This window comes from Bubalus bubalis, chromosome 23 (genome assembly GCF_019923935.1).
Source record: "Bubalus bubalis isolate 160015118507 breed Murrah chromosome 23, NDDB_SH_1, whole genome shotgun sequence".
Classification (NCBI taxonomy): Eukaryota; Metazoa; Chordata; class Mammalia; order Artiodactyla; family Bovidae; genus Bubalus; species Bubalus bubalis.
The window spans coordinates 5215966-5236222 of record NC_059179.1 but is presented as its reverse complement, the minus strand read 5'-3'; the positions used below and the strand labels follow the sequence as shown (position 1 = coordinate 5236222).

Sequence of the window (20257 nt, the reverse complement as noted above, 5' to 3'; positions counted from 1 at the left end):
CCAACCTAGATAGCATATTCAAAAGCAGAGACACACTCTGCCAAGAAAGGTCGGTCTAGTCAAGGCTATGGTTTTTCCAGTGGTCATGCATGGATGTGAGAGATGGACTGTGAAGAAAGCTGCGTGCTGAAGATTTGATGCTTTTGAACTGTGGTGCTGGAGAAGACTCTTGAGAGTCCCTTGGACTGCAAGGAGATCCAACCAGTCAATTCTGAAGGAGATCAGCCCTGGGATTTCTTTGGAAGGAATGATGCTATATCCGAAACTCCAGTACTTTGGCCACCTCATGGGAAGAGTTGACTCATTGGAAAAGACTCATGCTGGGAGGGATTAGGGGCAGGAGGAGAAGGGGACGACAGAGGATGAGATGGCTGGATGGCATCACTGACTCGATTGACGTGAGTCTGAGTGAACTCCGGGAGTTGGTGATGGACAGGGAGGCCTGGGTTGCTGCAACTCATGGGGTAGCAGAGTCGGACATGACTGAGTGACTGAACTGAACTGACCTTCCTCTTTACAAGAAGCAGCTCCAGTTTTGAATGGATGCGTTAGCATTTCCTTGAAAGGCATGCTTACTGATTCTCCAAGAAACGATGGCAAGAGAGACTTTTGGTCTTTTACAGCTGCTGATGCCGGGGGCACAAGAAAGACTCTTCGATGCCTTAAAAAAGGCAGCCCCCCATTTAAAGGACTATCTGAGCTGTGCACTCCCCACTTCGAACTCTGATGAACAAGGACTACAGGCCTGGGAAAGCATAAGCAGAATTTCTGGCTTTCCTCGTTGGAAAGAATGCATGTACGCCATAAAGTTATCTATTCCCATTGCTGCCACCAGACATTTTCTGACTGAATGGGGGTGCCCCTATCTTTCGAATCAATGATGGGGCTTGATTTATGTAGAACTTTATAGGTCTACTTGGAATAATTCATTTCTCCCTATGCCTTTAGTAATTAGTAGATGGCATGCTAATGGATGGGTTCCCCCTTTAGTGAGTTTCGATGGGACAGGTCCCATGCAGCCTGAGTTATGGAAAGCATTGGCTGCTATGGCACCTGTGATTTTACATAGACCTTTAAATAAACAAAGATATATTGTATGGGCCTGCGTACATTCTCCCTATGCCTTTTTGTTGGCCAGAAATCAGAGTGATTTGGAAGTTTCTGAAGGAGAAACTGTTTACAATGTTATATGTGTGAATTGTTTTATATCAAATTGTGTTGATGGGAATGATTATAATAATTATAAGGCTGTGATGATTGTAAAGCACCACCATATTTGATGGTTCCTGTAAAATTAGAGGGACAATAGTTTGACGATTATGCATTGAAAATTTTATATGAACTTAATGGCTTAATTTCTCGACCTAAGAGATTCATTGCAGCTCTGGTTGTGGGAATAACTGCCTTGATTGTCATAATTGCATCAGTTACGGTTTCTGCTGTTGCCCTGTCAAAAGAAGTGCATACAGCCTAGTTTGTTGATCAGTTGTCCAAAAATGACTCCATAGCTCTTACTATGCAGGAAAGTATAGATAAGAAAATAGAAAATAAGGTCAATGCTTTAGAAGAAGCAGTTCTGCTTATGGGGCAAGAAATTACAAATTTAAAAATTAAATTGTCTTTAAGGTGCCATGCTGAATTTAAATGGATGTGCGTTACTCCTCTACAAGTGAATGAGTCCATGCACTCTTGGGAACGCATCAGAAAGCATGTTTTAGGCGTCTGGAATCATTCAGATTTTAGTATTGATATTTCTAAGTTACATCAGGATATTCAGAATATGAAGCAGGCAGAGTCTGACTTTTCCTCTCAATGGCTTTCTAATTCCCTCTTTGAAAATCTGGAGGGGTATCTTTCCCATGGATCCTTTTCTACAATGATGATTAATGCGGCCATGTGCTTATGCCTGTTAGTTCTGATTTGTGTAATAGCCCCGTGCCTTTTCAGGATACTCAGCCAAAGTGTCTCTGCTCTATCTACTGAGTTTCATACCTATGCTCTAAAAAATAAAAAAAGGGGGAGATGTTAGGAGCCGCGTTAGGCATTACTGACAAAATGGAGGCACGGTCCCCAGCCCCCTCTCCTCATTCCGCAGGCACGGATCCTGGGATGAAGGAGTTAGGCCTTGTTATTCTGACTTGTCTTTTCCTGTCCTCAGCTGAGTTGACTGAAAAGGAATATTAAGGTGCTTATTGTTCTTGAGAGGAGCGTGAGAAGGCACAAAGCCTCCTGCAGTTGTGCTCAGAAAATAATTCATAAAGTTAATCATTGACATTTGTTCAAGGACTTTTACAAAAGAGTGTTCCAGGATGAGCACATTGGCTATAACTTGAGGCCATGGGAGGGATTGCTATCTGAAGCTTATTTGTGAGGAAAATGTTTATGGCAAAGGAGTTTACTGAATTTAGGGCTTAGAAATAATTAAAATAGTTAGAAGTTAAAGATTTAAGGAATGTTGTAAAGTTAGCATATTTTACTATAGCTTATAGAAGTTAGGAATTTTAAGAGACACTATAGCTAGAAGCCTTTGTATATGAAACAAGTCGCCAGTCCAGGTTTGATGAACCATACTGGTTGCTTGGGGCTGGTGCACTGGGAGGACTCAGAGGGATGGTACGGGAAGGGAGGAGGGAGGAGTGTTCAGGATGGGGAACATGTGTATACCTGTGGCAGATTCTTGTTGATATATGGCAAAACCAATACAATATTGTAAAGTTAAAAAATAAAACTAAAAAAAAAAAAGAGATAGTGAGCTCAAGATGTTAGGGGCAAACAGGATTTAGGAAGATAAGTAGTAAACTTAGGAATGTAGCATGAGTTACAATGTAATCACAAGTTAACTATAGGACACATTAGAGGAGGTAGATAATAGATGATAAGGCTGATTCCAAGAGAATCACTGAAGCAGGAACTCTGTTTGAAGAGCAACAATGATTTATGGAGATAATAAATCTGGGAGAGGGGGAACTGAAAATGTCAAACCTCTGGCCTAATGTTTTTGTAAAAGTATAAAAGAGAACCTTAAACTTGGAATAAACAGGCAGTCCATAGAAAACTGAGAGGCTGTCCCATTGGCTGACACCATCCATCTCTTCAGGTTGAATCCCTGGTTGCTGGAGTTGGACTCCAGCAGGCTGGAAGAGGCACAAGCTAGAATCCAGATTGCCAGGAGAAATATCAATAACCTTAGATATGCAGATGACACCACCCTTATGGCAGAAAGTGAAGAGGAACTAAAAAGGCTTTTGATAAAGGTGAAAGAGGAGAGTGAAAAAGTTGGCTTAAAGCTTAACATTCAGAAAACGAAGATCATGGCATCTGGTCCCATCACTTCATGGGAAATAGATGGGGAAACAGTGGAAACAGTGTCAGACTTCATTTTGGGGGGCTCCAAAATCACTGCAGATGGTGAATGCAGCCATGAAATTAAAAGACGCTTACTCCTTGGAAGGAAAGTTATGACTAACCTAGACGGCACATTCAAAGGCAGAGACTTTACTTTGCCAACAAAGGTCCATCCTGTCAAGGCTATGGTTTTTCCAGTGGTCATGTATGGATGTGAGAGTTGGACTCACACATCCATACATGTGTGAAGAAAGCTGAGCACCGAAGAATTGATGCTTTTGAACTGTGGTGTTGGAGAAGACTCTTGAGAGTCCCTTGGACTGCAAGGAGATCCAATCAGTCCATCCTAAAGGAGATCAGTCCTGGGTGTTCTTTGGAAGGACTGATGCTAAAGCTGAAACTCCAATACTTTGGCCACCTCATGCAAAGAATTAACTCATTGGAAAAGACTCTGATGCTAGGAGGGATCGGGGGGCAGGAGGAGAAGGGGACGACAGAGGATGAGATGGCTGGATGGCATCAGCAACTCAACGGACGTGAGTTTGAGTGAACTCCGAGAGTAGACAATGGACAGGGAGGCCTAGCGTGCTGCAATTCATGGGGTCACAAAGAGTCGGACAGGACTGAGCGACTGAACTGTACTGAAAGGTGCCTTTACAAGCTAACTGTTTAAAACCAAACCCTTACTTAGAACAATCACTCCCATAGGACATATATACTAAATCCCTCTCTCCCTTTTATTTTCATGAGTAAAATGCTATACAATTTTTCAAAAGCTTAATATCTAAGAATGTATCCTATACTTCAGGTTTTATTTAATATATAAATTATGTTGGCAATACTTTGTTATATTTCATATTTGAAATAACTAAAATAGTTATAGAGCAGAGAGGAAATTAAATCCAGAAATATCTTAAGCTGTACCCTTGTCTAACACATTGAAAGAAACATGAACTAAGGACAGACCCAGATAAGTATTTCAATCTTTACTAACAATTCTCCAAAACATTTATATGAGCCAAGGATTCTGTCTGTGGCAACTATATCGAAACATTTTTTCACTTACTATATAATTTCTAGCACCTTTAACCTCTTGGTGGCATCTTCAACCTCTTTCACTTTATCCCAATTGAACACTATCATCCAGACTGCCTGATAACTTGCTATCTTGGTTCCTTAGTTTCCTCTCTTCCCAACATATTGTGCCATCTCTCATCTGGGGTTCTCGTCATTTTCTACTCTGAATTACTTCATACGGTTTAGTATTCTGCCACTCTAGCTGTTGCAAATTTTTTCTGCCAGTTTAGACCTTGCTCTCTTTAGAGAATAAAAGAGAAGAGTGAAGATAACATCGGCAAAAAGAGAGGGTTCTGAACACACAAACACACACACACACACACACACACACACACATATATATGGAATCACACTTTGTTTAAACTTTAGTAATATTCATAAACAAACATTGGTTCTTTAAGACTTATCTTTCCATGAGTGCAAGATCTATTTTACTAGGAATATGTGAAACTTTACTTGCAACCCTTTGGAGGTATGTTAGACAGAGTTTAGCAAACTCCTTTGCTATAACTCTAAGATATGAAATTGGTAACTATAAGGAAAAAAGAACATCAGCATAAACATTTAATCTTCTGCTCCTCCAAGCTTAGTGATTTTTGACCATGGAAATAAAAGGATGAAAACCAAACAACTTGCAAATGCCCCTCAATAACATAATTGTTTCTAATGAAGAACCAATCTCTTTTCCCTCCCCAAGCTACATGCTTGGGCCAGAGAATCTCCACAGAAGGAGCAAGCAACTGAATTCAGTGTTCCTTTCTATAATCTCCCCTACCTCCCTAGAAGCACAGGAGGGTCTGTAATACTCAACCCAGCTCATACTTGGTTCTCAAATGTAGCCTGACAAGGACCAGAAAACACTCTCATTAAATCAGCTGTGGCATCCTCTGTTGATGGTCCTTTCATAATGTGAAGACACTCCATTATCTTTCATTTCCCAAATTAGCTGTGAGTCCACAATATCTTAACTGCAAATCCATAAAGGACATAAATCTCTCATTTACCTAGTGATATTCTTTTGCTTCTGAACCTGTCTACTTTTGTACAGTCATAGTGTTATATTCAAACCATGGCTTCAAATTTTTTTCTTATCCCCTTGACTCAGCAGTGCTTATGTATATTTATCCAGTTTCTGAGAGTTAGCCTGAGCCAGTTGTTCCAAAGTCTGTTTGAATGTCATTCCATAGTTGTTGTAAAGCAGCTAGGACCCTGACTTGGCTGGCACCCAGAGGCAAGTTTAAATTGTTCTAGTGTAACTGTTCCTGGCCTTGCTCCTTCCCGTAAGGACTCAATGCCATTAGGCAACTCAAAGTCCAGTGAACCTAAGAATATATTTCTAGAAATATTTTTTAACAGTTTCTTTTTTAGAGCAGTGTTTTAAGTTCACAATGGAAAGTACAGGGAGAGAGTGTTTTTCCATATACCCTTTACCCTGCACATGTGTAGCATTCTGCTTTATCGACATCACTCACTAGAATGGTACAATTTTTCTAAACCAAGGATGAACCTACATTAGCACATCATAATTACCCAAAGCCCAGAGTTTACCTCTGATTTCCTTTTAGTGTTGTGCATTCTATTGGTTTGGACAAATACACAATGATGTATATCCACCATTAAAATATAATGCAGTGTTTTCACTGCCTTAAAATTCCTCTTTGCTCTGCCTATCTTTCTCCTACTTACTCTTAGAAAGTACTAATCTTTTTATTTTCCTCATTTTTTTTTACCTTTTCCAAAATGCCATAGTTGAAATCATACAATCTCTACTTTTTTTTTTTTTTTTGGATTGGCTCCTTTCAGTTAGTAACATGCACTTAAACCTCTTCCATGTCTTTTCATGGCTTGACAGCTCATTTCGTTTCAGTCTGAATTTGTCTGGATGCACCATAGTTTACTTGCTAGGACATCATGATTGCTTCTAAGTTTGGGCAATTATGAATTAAATTGCTGTACATGTCCGTGTGCAGGTTTTTCTGTATATATAAGCTTTTCTGGAAAAAAAAAAAAGTTTAGATATTTTCAAATAATATATTCTAAGTCTGTTTCTCATTATACATTCTCCCCTCTAAATGCAATTACTCCTAAATATGTCCTATATACTAGTTCTAGAGGTTTCTGGGGGTGATCAGGGGCCGATGTGATTTTCTTAATGGGCTGACTTTGGGTCCTTATCACATAAGCTTGATTTTCTGGTGGCTGTGATAAAAATAAACTTTTCAGATTGAGGGTGATATAATGAATCTGTTATCAGTACACAGCTGAGGACAAGGACCAAGGAAGGGAATAATCTAACAGGTCCCAGGGTGAGAAAGAGGTTTATGAATCTCTATTAAATTTTTAATTATTTCAAACATACACATGTGCAAACAAATTTAGCATACATATTCAGAAAAGAAGAAATATTTCCATTCCACAGAGTATAAAAATTTTGAAATATGCAGATGTATGTAACAAATAATGGATATTCTTTAAATGTATTTTAGTGACTTATATTGAAGAAGGCAATGGCAACCCAATCCAGTACTCTTGCCTGGAAAATCCCATGGATGGAGGCGTCTGGTAGGCTGCAGTCCATGGGGTCGCTAAGAGTGGGACAGGACTGAACGACTTCACTTTCACCTTTCACTTTCATGCATTGGAGAAGGAAATGGCAACCCAGTCCAGTGTTCTTGCCTGGAGAATCCCAGGGACGGGGGAGCCTGGTGGGCTGCCATCTATGGGGTCGCACAAAGTTGGACATGACTGAAGCGAAGCAGTAGCAGCAGTGACTTATATAAGAAAATTAAGTATATATTTTAAAAGGCCTGAATTGTTTAAAAGCTATACTCGAGAATGTATTTAACAATGGAGATTGTTTAGCAGTAGACATCAATAAAGTAAGCCAAAAACAAATTGACACACACACTTACTAGTCTGGCTTAATAAAGGATTTGCTATGCATTACTTTTAAGAGGCCCAGAAGCTTTAAAAATAGGTTCTTGTTACACTAGTAAAATAGAATACCCACACGTTTTGTTACTGCCAATTAAAAAGTTTCATAAAAAAAAAAAAAAAACAACTAAGAGTTTAAAAGCAGGACTAGAATTAACTGTCCTTTTGGGAAATTTCTCAGATTTGTCTAAAGAGCAATATAAAAACACTTTAATGCATTGTTTCCTTTAGACTTTTAAGGCAAGTATGATTACACATTACATTATAATATCTGGCAGAGTTTCGTTTGATTACCATATTTTTAGAAATTTAATGTGAAAGAAAAATGTAAAACATTTAATCTCTAGATTGGTATTTATACTCCTTCTGATGACAGTCAAACCCTTTGGCAGCATCTGAGCAGTCGGCAGGCTCTGCAAAATATGCCGAGTAAAGAGCGAAACAGTGCTCCACTACATCATGTCACATTCTTCTAAAACATAAATATTGAACTTTCACCACATGCCGCCATGCAGCACTGCTATGGCAACATCTTTGTAGAGTGCCTAAGCTCCTTCAAAACGTGGCATCTAATCAGCACAAGGAGAGGTAAAATATTACCGTGGATATAATTATCTAGTTGGCAAAATAAGCTCTGTGTAGAATTATGTTGAAACAGCCATTTAGTAAAATAAATGCTTTAGTTCAGCTCAGCTTATATGTTTAAGGGAACTGGTGACAATGAGAAAATATAGATTAGTTTTCTATTACATTAATTTTTTGTCTCTGTTTAAAAAGCAAACTTTTTTTTTCTTAGTATAGTACATTTAGAAAGCAGATTTGTTCACAGAAAGACAGTTAAGGATAAACCATAATTCTACATGTGAAATGTACATTTTCTGGTATAGTAATAATATATATACATATTTTTTCTTTTCTGAGGACACATATAGAACTTATTTCTAATTTATTTAAATGCATCTTAGTAATACGTTAACTTCACATGTTTTCAAGGTCAATAAGTATTGAATTTTAAAAAATAAACTATCAAACCTGTGTAATTTTAAAAACATTTCTAAAATTTAGAATAAACACTTAAATTTGTTTAAACAGAGGCCAGGAGTATTGTGGACATTTTTTGGCTGATTGCAAAAGGTGTTAAAGATGTTTAAGAATTTAAAAAGTTTATACAGATTCTTCTAAGAAAGAAAAATATTTCTAATACAGAATAATAAATCTATTATTAAATACACCAATACAGGTATTATGCATACTATAGAAATTTTCAAGATACATATAGGTTGAATTGCAATGAAAAGTCATTTTCTAATAAGCCACTTGCCATTGTTTTTTAAAAAGACATCAATCTGATAAAATAAAAGTATGAATTAAACCTAGTGGAAGGTCTGTTGCAGAATCAATAGACAAAATGAGCTATAGAACATTCTCATATTTAGAAGAAGTTGCAATAGAAACCAAGACTCAAGAGATTTCCATTTTACTTTTACCTAATAGAGGAGTAGCATCTTTAAATATTCGTAAAGTTTAGAGAGACTAAGAGAGTGTTGGGGAACAAAAGTGCTAATTTTTTGTTTTGATAAAGAAAATTATATTGCTGAAGGGCTAATATAAATTAAGAATTAGATGTTATTTATGGCAGACAGACTGAGTGAAAAGTCAGATTCTCCTCTGTTCTACACCTTTTGTTGGGTCCTCTGTTATCAAGAACTTTTTCAGTTTTCCCAGTAACTTCTTAAATCACCGTGCCTAATGATAGGCTATGGATCTTAATCCTAACCAGATTGTAGCAAACTGAAATTAACAGTGCAGAGTTTACCTTGTGGTTCACTTCTTTTGGAGGAATATACTAGGTAACAGTATATGTAATAGTTGAATCTACCTATTGACAAAGAGAAGCTCTAGCCAGTATCTAGATGTATTCTTGGACTGATCCTGAATCAAGTGACTTCTCTGCAATCAAAACTAAACATTTCTATTCACTGAGTCTCTTGTAATATAATCCAAGTATTTCCAGGGAATGGTGTAAATTAAAGTCATACAGGGAAGAAATTAAAAGAGAACTGTTAGTGAATTTGCTTTGAGGCTTTCATTTAGTACTTCCACATATATCAAATCTAGGTTTGAAATGAGAAATTCTTGTTAGATTAGGTCACTTTGAAAAGAGAAATCTCACTCACCATTCCGACTCTCTTCATCAATGGCAACTATGGTGGCCGGTGGTCCTCCCCTAGCTAGTTTGCAATCTAAAGAGAAAACAAGACAAAGTAAGAAGTAGCTATTGCCGGGACATTCACCGTGAGATTAAATTCACACTATGGATTAACATTTAAAAGAAATATCCTATAATAAATTAATATACATCATTACTGTTAACCATTTTTTATTAAAAAAAAAAAAGTGTTCACACAGATTCCTTACCACATTGCAACAAAGACACTTTATACACCATGAAATGGTTCAAATCATACTGAGAAAACACCAGCAGAGACCACTGGAGAGTAGAAGTCCTTCAGGACAGAGATAATGGGATGGTAATTTAACCCAAAGAAATAACATAAAGAGATGATTAACAAGGATAAATTGTAATTAAAGCTTCACAACAGAAACAAACATAATTGGACTTTAATTGTGATAAAGGGTCTAATTAAAAAGAGTGAATAGAATTTTAATACTATTCTAAAGAGAATGAAACAGAGATAGACAAGCAATGTTTGTGGGTTTTGAGATTTTATTTTTGTCATCTTACCCTCATATTGCCAGTCTGGAGACAAAGGAATAGAGTCATCAATGGAAGCAGATCAGAAAAATAAAAGAAAGAAAAGAAGAAAGCATATATGTGTATATTTAGTGAGGATTGAAATATATAAATAGCATTGTACAATAACAGATATATCACACCTAATGATTTCTGGAAATGGAATATGTAAAATCCTTATTTTTATAATTCAAACACAGTATGAACAAGTTAACTTTATAATGTATGTCACTCACATATTAAAAATTACAGATCAATTTGAATATACCATACAATACACCTATGTGTCCTATGAAAAGGTAAATAAAATTACATATCAATTGTCTATTATCTCTGTGTTGAATGAACCTTAAGAATATTGCCTGTCAATCAGTAGTGATTAATTTTTTATCTCAAGAACTGCTAATGCGTGGATAATGAACATATAAATAGTATCATGAACTATAATATCCATGATAATTAAAATGTGAAGGCTTTGCCTGGGAGATGTCAAAAGTATACTTCTGAGACATAAAGTGCTCTCTCAGGAGATACTTGGCCAGCCTGATAGGGTTGTGTCATGTGGTTAAATGTACATGGCATGTTCCTGTGACTGAAACATAAATTGGCTTAAGCCATCCAAGTAGGTGTGCTATTTGGAAGATGATTTCAAGGCTTACTATTTATCTATTAAAATTCTGCCATTATGTACATGGGTGTGAATAATAAGGGCTTTGGCAAGCACTGCTGTATATTGTAAAATGTGTGTTCTCTCATGTAAAGCTTAAAATATATGAAATCTCCAGTTTTTCTCTCTTTGTCCTTGTCAATATTCAAGGAATTTCAGGTCACAGCAGTTTTAGATCTAAAATATCTCATTACACTCCATCCTTTCCTTCCTATACCCCCTGACATAGCACAGCTCCTCACTATTTGCAATCTCTACTCTTGGGGTGGTTTCCTCATTAATCTCCTGGAAACTGTTCTCCTCCTGCATTCATTTATTCATTTCATGAGAATAATTTTTGTGCACCCCAATCAAAGGTAAATTAATGGCACTTCTCTGTACAAGAACACTTATGTTTCTTTTGGAGTGAAGAAAAATGTTTTCAGATATCATTCAGAGGGTGTCACAGTCTCAACATTGTTACTTATTAAGCACTATGCCCTTTAGTCCCCTTAGAGACCTTACTCTTGCTGGATTACATCTTGTATTATTAAGGCAGCTTTGTTACCTAAAGTCATTTCTGCCTCTACTGCCTGGCAAGTCTGTTATTCTTGATAAAATTAGGTTTCACCTATTCCACCAAAACTTTCTTACACCCCAGTGAAAATTTAAATTTTCTTCCTGAGTTCTCATATCTGTTCATCTAGCTTTTTATTCATCTGTGCAGACAAAAATTATTCAGTCAAATTGGTAGATAGCTTACTATGTGCTGAAGATGGGAATTAAAAATCAACAACTCCTTTCTTCACAGATCTCAGTTTGGGGAGATAAGTGGTCAGAAAAAGGAAAGACTCATAAACAACCACAAAAGTATGGCACAATGTGGTCTATGGGAGTCAGTTGTTTAATATGATCATCAACAACACAAATGATTAAAATAGAGACATTGCCTGCTGTGAGTAGAAATGGGATACTCAAGAAGGCAGAGGCAATTTGTGGAAATAATAAATGAAACATGACCAGTTCTTGCAAGAAGCAACTCTTGAATTACGAAGCATGCCTTCCATTTGTATTTCAAAGAGTAGTTACTTTTCAATACTATTTTATTTCTTCCAACTCTCCTTTTTTCCCTCTCTCTTTCTCCCTCTCCCTGCCTCCCTCCCTTACACACACACACACAGACACACACACACACAGACACACACACACACACACACACCACACAGTAGATCAGTGGTAAAGAATCTGCCTGCCAATGTAGGAGACACAAGTTCAATCCTTGGGGCAGGAAGACCCATGGAGAAGGAAATGGCAACCCACTCCAGTATTCTTGCCTGGAGAATCCCATGGATGGAGGAGCATGGTGAGCCCAGTGTCACAAAAGAGTTGGATATGACTTAGCAACTAAACAACAATCTAAATGTACATATAATATTTATATATAGAGTTACTGCCTCAGTTAAAATCCTCATAGCTGCAAAGTAGAGAAAAAGTGTGGTGAATTTTCACATAAGTATTGGTAGGGGAATAGGTATTTAATCAATAACTTTATAGGCAGGCAGGATAAAGGGAAATGAGTAATGGAGAAACTTGGGTATACATATACAACAACCTCTCATCATTTGGTTACTATTATATTTATGAATAGACTTTTTTTCTGCTCAACTAAGTCAAGTATGATTCTCCATATTCCAGCCCTACCTACCTCCCTTACCCTTTTCACCCTTCTTGGTTCATTTGGTAGCCATAGCAAGCCAAATTTATGTTTGCTGTGACATCTGCTGAAATTCCCTTCCTCTTCTTCTTCCCCTGGTTAACTTTTATTTATTTTCCAAGAACCTGGCAAGGCATCACCTCTTCTAGAAAATCTTCCTTGTTGGTCTATACTAAATGCCTATTCTCTGCATTCCTTCAATATACACTGTGTAAGCATGCCAAGTCGTTTCAGTGGTGTCTGACTCTTTGCGAACCCATGGACTGTAGCCCTCCAAGTTTCTCTGTCCATGGGATTCTTCAGGTAAGAATACTGGCGTAGGTCACCATGCCCTCCTCCAGGGGATCTTCCCAGCCCAGGGATTAAACCCACATATCTTACATCTCTTGCATTAGCAGGTGGGTTCTTTACCACTAATGCTACCTAGGAAGCCCTCAGTATATGCTGTGCTGTGCTTAGTTACTCAGTTGTGTTCAACTCTTCATAACCCCATGGACTGTAGCCCACTAGGCTCCTCTGTCCATGGGGATTCTCCAGGCAAGAATACTGGAATGGGCTCCCATGCCCTCCTCCAAGGGATCTTCCCAACCCAGGGGTAAAATCCAGGTCTCCCACATTGCAGGTGGATTTTTTACTGTTTGAGCCACCAGGGATTCTCAAGAATACTGGAATGAGTAGCCTATCCCTTCTCCAGGGTATTTTCCCAACTGAGGAATCGAACTGGGGTCTCCTGCACTGCAGGTGGATTCTTTACTAGCTGACCTACCAATATACACTGTAGTCCATTGGAAAAATTACTTCAAAAAATATATTACTGATTTTTTTTCTAATGAGAGCTCCTTCAGACCAAGGCTGTGTCATATTTATCTTAGTAACCTCAGAATTCAACCAGAGTGGATCCTGAAAGAATGTTTGTTGAATTTTTCTGAACTACAATCACCCCGGCTGCAATCTCTCATTGACCATCTCTCCAGGAGTGCACTCAGAAGTCTCTGTTCTCCTTATGTCCTTAGCAACAGAAACAGCCCGGGAGTAAAGGTGCAGGTACAATTCCTCCCAGTCAGACCCCTTTAAAGGATGACTTTCACTCAGCTTTATTCTTTTAGCAAGTTCCAAAACCCCACAATAAGATATTTTCCTGCCCAAATAAATAAATAAATTTTATTTATTCTGAATCAAAACAAAAGTGGTTAAAAAATTTAGATTCACCACACTAATGTAGAGAGGTTAGTCAGATACATAAAAATAATCTATTATTAACATTGTTCACAAGTGTTTGCTTTGAAATGATGTGCTCATGAAACTATATTTAGTTTTGAAATGCACAAAATATTTTTAATTGCAAGTATATTCAGAAAAAAAGTGAATTTGGATGAAACAGCCAGGATGTATTAGGTATGCAAATATCCACGTGGAGATCAAAGTGAAAACTAGAAAGCAATCTGGGGGCTAGGTGATCCTGTTCTCTATGGTCTATGGATAATCTGTCTGCCACAGGAAAGACAGGTTAGCTGATGATGACTGTACCTTGGAAATGCACTTCTGTAATCTATTTAATTTCACCCTTGACTGTCCAGGTTAAATCACAAATTCATTGTTTTTCGTGCCTCAAATTTCTAACCTCTCAGGCCCCTACCTGATTCCCATATCCAATTTGTTGTAAAGTGCAGGATATGAATACAAATACCTGAATGCCCAGTGTGATTCATTTCTGCAAATTTGTCATCAGGCTAAAAATAAGCCATATTTTTTCTGTATTTTTTAAATAATTTTATGCAACAGGTAGGATTTCAAACTTAAAAACTATTAGCAGATATGTAATGACTGGTTTCAAAGGTAGTAAACCTGTGATAAGCTATTCTTACTGCATCCAGAAGCTTAAGAGCATGTTACTCTGCAAAGAGAATATCCAGAATTGTCCAAGTATATTCATTTATTACTAAGAAGTGTGAATAGCCAGGAAAACCCCATTTCCATCTTAGCCTATTCTCAAAACTTCTATTTAAGATCAAACAATGCCTTTCAAAAAATTGGAGTATAATTGCTTTACAGTGTTGTGTTAGATTCTGCTGTACAACAAAGGGAACCAGCTATATTTATACATATATCCCCTCCATCTTGGACCTCTCTTCCCCAACCTAATCCCACCTGTCCAGGTCATCACAGAGCCCTGAGTTCTCTGTGTCATACAGAAGTTTCCCACTATCTGTCTATTTTACACATAGTGGTGAACATATATCAATCCTAATCTCTAATTCATCCCACCCTTCCTTTCCCCCACTGCATCCACATGACCATTTTCTATGTCCGTGCTTCTGATTCCTGCCCTGCATAGGCTCCTCAGTACCTCATTTTTAGATTCCACATATATGTGTTAATATGCAATATTTTTCTCTTTCTGACTTACTTCACTCTGAATGCAGTGTCTAGGTCCATCCACGTCTTTACAGATGATCCAATTTTGTTCCTTTTGGTGGCCGTGTAGTACCCATTGTATATATGTGCCACATCATCTCTATTCATCCTTTGATGTATATTTAGGTTGTTTACATATTGGGCTATTGTAAATAGTGTTGCAATGAACATTGGGGTACATGTGTCTTTTTGAATTATGCTTTCTTTAGGCTATATATATACCCAATAGTGGAATTGATGAGTCGATTGTAAGTCTATTTTTTAAGAAAACTCCATACTGTTTTCCATAGTGGCTGTATCAATTTACTTTCCCATAAACAGTGGAAGAGGGTTCGCATTTCTCCACATCATCTCCAGTATTTATTGTTTTTTTGATAATGGCTACTCTGGCCAGTGTGAAATGATACCTCATTTATTTTTATTTGCATTTCTCTAGTAGTTAGTGATGTTGAGCATTTTTTCATTATATGGGACTGGAATGCAAAAGTAGGAAGTCAAGAGATACCTGGAGTAACAGCAAATTTGGCCCTGCTACAAAGCAAAGCAGGGCAAAGGCTAACAGAGTTTTGCCAAGAGAATGTACTGGTCATAGCAAACTACCTCTTCCAACAACACAAGAGAAGACTCTACACATGGACATCACCAGATGGTCAATACCAATATCAGACTGATTATATTATTTGCAGCTGAAGATGGAGAAGCTCTATACACTCAGCAAAAATAAAGATTAGGAGCTGACTGTGGCTCAGATCATGAACTCCTATTGACAAATTCAGATTTAAATTGAAGAAAGTAGGGAAAACCACTAGAAGATTCAGGTATGACCTAAATAAAATCCCTTACAGTGGAAAAGTGAAGTGAAAGTAAAGTCACTCAGTCGTGTCTGACTCTTTGTGACCCCATGGACTGTAGCCTACCAGGCTCCTCCGTCCATGGAATTTTCCAGGAAAGAGTACTGGAGTGGGTTGCCATTACCTTCTCCAGGGAATATTCCTGACCTGGGGATGGGACCTGGGTCTCTTGCATTGCAGGCAGGTGTTTTACCATCTGAGCCACCATGACAAATAAATTCAAGGGATTAGATCTGATAGACAGAGTGCCTGAACAACTATGGACAGAGGTCCATGGCACTGTGCAGGAGGCAGGGATCAAGACTATCCCCAAGAAAAAGAAATGCAAAAAGGCAAAATGGTTGTCTGAGGAGGCCTTAAAAATAGCTGAGAAAAGAAGAGAAGCAAAAGGAAAATTAGAAATGGAAAGATATACTCGTTTAAATGCAGAGTTCCAAAAAAATAGCAAGGAGAGATAAGAAAGCCTTTCTCAGTGATCAATACAAATAGAGAAAAACAATAGAATGGGAAAGATGAGATTTCTTCAAGAAAATTAGAGATACCAAGGGAACATTTCATGCAAAGATGAGCTCAATAAAGGACAGAAATGGTATGGACCTAACAGAAGCAGAAGATATTAAGAAGAGGTGGCAAGAATACACGAAGAATTATACAAAAAATAACTTCATGACCCATATAACCATGATGGTGTGATCCCTCACCTAGAGCCTGACATGCTGGAATGTGAAGTCAAGTGGGCCTTAGAAAACATCACTATGAACAAAGCTAGTAGGGGTGATGAACTTCCAGTTGAGCTATTTCAAACCCTAAAAGATGATGCTGTGAAAGTGCTGCACTCAATATGCCAGCAAATTTGGAAAACTCATCAGTGGCCACAGGACAGGAAAAGGTCAATTTTCATTCCAGTATCCAAAATAGGAAATGGCAAAGAATGCTCAAACTACTGCACAGTTGCACTCATCTCATATGCTGGCAAAGTAATGCTCAAAATTCTCCAAGCCGGTCTTCAACCGTATGTGAACTGTGAACTTCCAGATATTCAAGCTGGTTTTAGAAAAGGCAGAGGAATCAGAGATCAAATCACCAACATCTGTTGGATCATTGAAAAAGTAAGAATTCCAGAAAAACATCTACTTCTGCTTTATTGACTATGCCAAAGACTTTGACTGTGTGGATCACAATAAACTGTGGGAAATTCTTCAAGAAATGGGAATACCAGACTACCTGACTTGCCACCTGAAAAATCTGTTTACAAGTAAAAAAGAAACAGTTAGAACAGGACATGGAACAGCAGACTGTTTCCAAATCAGGAAAGAAGTACATCAAGGTGGTATAACGTCACTCTGCTTATTTAAATTATATGCAGAGTACATCGTGAGAAACGCTGGACTGGAGGAAGCCTAAGCTGGAATCATGATTGCCAGGAGAAATATCAATAACCTCATATATGCAGACGACACCACCTTTATGGCAGAAAGAGAAGAGGAACTAAAGAGACTCTTGATGAAAGTGAAAGAAGAGAGTGAAAATGTTGCCTTAAAGCTCAACATTCAGAAAACTAAGATCATGGCATCTGGTCCCATCACTTCATGGTGAACAGATGGGGAAACAGTGGAAACAGTGGCAGACTTTATTTTGGGGGGCTCCAAAATCACTGTAGATAGTAACTGCAGCCATGAAATTAAAATACACTTGTTCCTTGGAAGGAAATTTATGACCAACCTTGACAGCATATTAAAAAACAGAGAAATTACTTTGCCAACAAAGGTCTGTCTAGTCAAGGCTATGGTTTTTACAGCAGTCATATATTGATGTGAGAGTTGGACTATAAAGAAAACTGAGCACCGAAGAATTGATGCTATGAACTGTGGTATTGGAGAAGACTCTTGAGGGTCCTTTGGACTGCAAGGCAATCCAACCAGTCCATCCTAAAGAAGATCAGTCCTGAGTATTCATTGGAAGGACTGACACTGAAGAAAAAACTCCAATACTTTGGCCACCTGATACAAAGAACTGGAAAAGACCCTGATGCTGGGAAAGATTGAAGGTGGGAGGAGAAGCGGATGACAGAGGATGAGATGGTTGGATGGCATCACTGACTCAATGGCCAAGAGTTTGAGTAACACTCTGGGAGTTGGTGGTGGACAGGGAGTCCTGGCATGCTGCAGCACATTTGGTCTCAAAGACTTGGACAAGACTGAGCAACTGAACTGAACTGTTTTGATATTGAGCTGAGGTTTGTATTTTCATCTTGTTTATAGTTTCCTTTTCTCCGTAGACACTTTTAAGTTGTATTAGGCCCTACTTATTTATTTTTATTTTCATTGCTGTAGGAGGTAGGTCAGAAAACATCTTGCTGTGATTTATATCCAAAAGTGTTTTTCCTATAGTTTCCTCTAAGAATTCAACAGTGTCCATGCTTACATTTGGGTCTTTAATCCATTTTGAGTTTACTTTTGTTTATGGTGTTAAGTAGTCTTCCAAATTCATTCTTTTACATGTAGCTGTCCAGTTTTCCTAGCACCACTTATTGGGAGAAATATTTGCAAATGAAGCAACTGAGAAACAATGTCTTTTTAATATAATTTCAAATATATTGGCTATTTTCATATGTTAACACATCAGTTGCCATCAATATGTCCAATGGCTAGTATATTGTATTTCCTGCCCAGATTTCTCTCCTGAGTCTGTGTCCTACTGCTCAGACAACATCTGCACTTGCAATTTCAAAAGTGCCCTAAATATAACATTACAAAATGGAATTCTAGTTGTGACTCCCCAGCCCATACCTAGCCTTTTTCAGTATGTATAATTCCAGTGAATAGCACAATTTTGCACCAAGTTTCATAATAGAAACTATGGGGTCACCTTTGAGCCTGCCCATCTTCCTTGCCTTTCTGTGTTGAATCCCTCAAAAAATCTTGAATTCAATTCCTACAGAAAACTTCTCATATCCACCTAAAGTTTTCAATCTCTGATGTCAATGTGATATTGCAGTCTCCTACTGAATGTAATAGGTTTCCTAAGGTCCACCCTACAGGCAATCTTGGCTCACTCTTTAATTTTCTATCTTTAACCACAGTGATCTTTTAACAGATTAAAATATGCCTACCTGTTAATAATGTGCCATTGCTTTTATTTTACAACAAAATTTTCATGGCCTACAAACCCCTGTATGGTATGATTTTATATTGAAACCCAAAATATATGGCCTAAAAGATCCTGCATGATACAGCCTTCTCCTTCCTCTCCAATCTCATCTACTTCCATGTTTTTGCATGCCCTCTACCTTTCAGAAGGAATTTTCTTTTCTTTAATCATGCTATGGTTTATCTTGAGTTACCTCAAGACCTTTCCAGATTACATTATTTCTTATTTCTAATCTTCACACTTAACCCATCCTTCACTTATATTTTCTTTAGATTTTAACTTAATGCTTCACTTTTCAAAGAAATAATTTCTAATCCCCAGGTTCCCTGATATATATTGAGTTAACTCTGCCTTCTAATATCAATTTATCAATATTATCTGAGATAATAGTTAACTCGCCTTCTAATACCTACTGACTCCTCACTGACAGAAAACTCAGAAATACCTAGATCTTGTTTCTGTTTCTGAGTTAGTGTTCCCAGGGCAAAGTTCTTGCCACATAGTTGACTCTAAGCAACTATTTCTTGAATGCATAAATGAAGAGCTTTGACCGAATTTGCAACAACAATATTAAAAAAGCTTCCTATACTTTTTAATATTTGAAATATCATTCTCATATAAAAATAATTGGGAAAGAATGAGTAACAAGTTAGTTATTAAAAAACAGGACTGTTGATAATACCTCAACAGAAATGTGAAGGTCGCAGAATGTGTTACCTGAAAATATGCCACTTTGGCATGTGGAACTGAGGGCAATGAAGACCCAGCAAACTCAAAAAAAGCTTTTTTTTTTTTTTTTAACTTTTCCATTAAGAGCCTAAAAGGGGTGCGTGTACAAGGAAGAGAGCTGTTACCAGAGATAAATTTTTCATTTCAGAGAGGTATGTACATGGCAGGACAAGCATTTGTTAACCAAATTTTTTTTTCTCATCTTCCTGTGAGCTCCCCTCTTACCCTTTGAAGCATCAGACCTTTATCCTTTTCTGGGCTCAAGATGATATTTAAGACTCAGCTGCCTGGTTGTGTTTGAGTTTCATACTAGTGGATATAATTAAATTTGTTTTACATCTGTTAATTGTTCTATTATGGGGAGTTCTCAGCCAAGAACCTAGAAATCCCTATAATTTTTACTAAGCTGTTTCCTTACCAGTTCCTGATGATTATCAGTGAGTTATTCTAGCACCTAGCATCAATTCAGTTCAGTTCAGTCACTCAGTCATGTCCGATTCTTTGCAACCCCATGAATCGCAGCACGCCAGGCCTCCCTGTCCATCACCAACTCCTGGAGTTCACTCAGACTCACGTCCATCCAGTCAGTGGTGCCATCCAGCCATCTCATTCTCTGTCATCCCCTTCTCCTCCTGCCCCCA

The 20257-nt window shown here is 37.8% G+C and overlaps 1 protein-coding gene across 1 annotated transcript in view; it reads right to left on the bottom strand.

Moving 5' to 3' along the window:
* The window catches only part of PCDH15 (protocadherin related 15), a 1798632-nt gene that overhangs the window by 708438 nt on the left and 1069937 nt on the right, over window positions 1-20257 (bottom strand). Inside the window, exon 6 of the mRNA XM_045164127.1 lies at window positions 9534-9599. Coding sequence (XP_045020062.1) covers window positions 9534-9599 — 66 coding nt within the window. The remainder of the gene's footprint in view (window positions 1-9533; window positions 9600-20257) is intronic.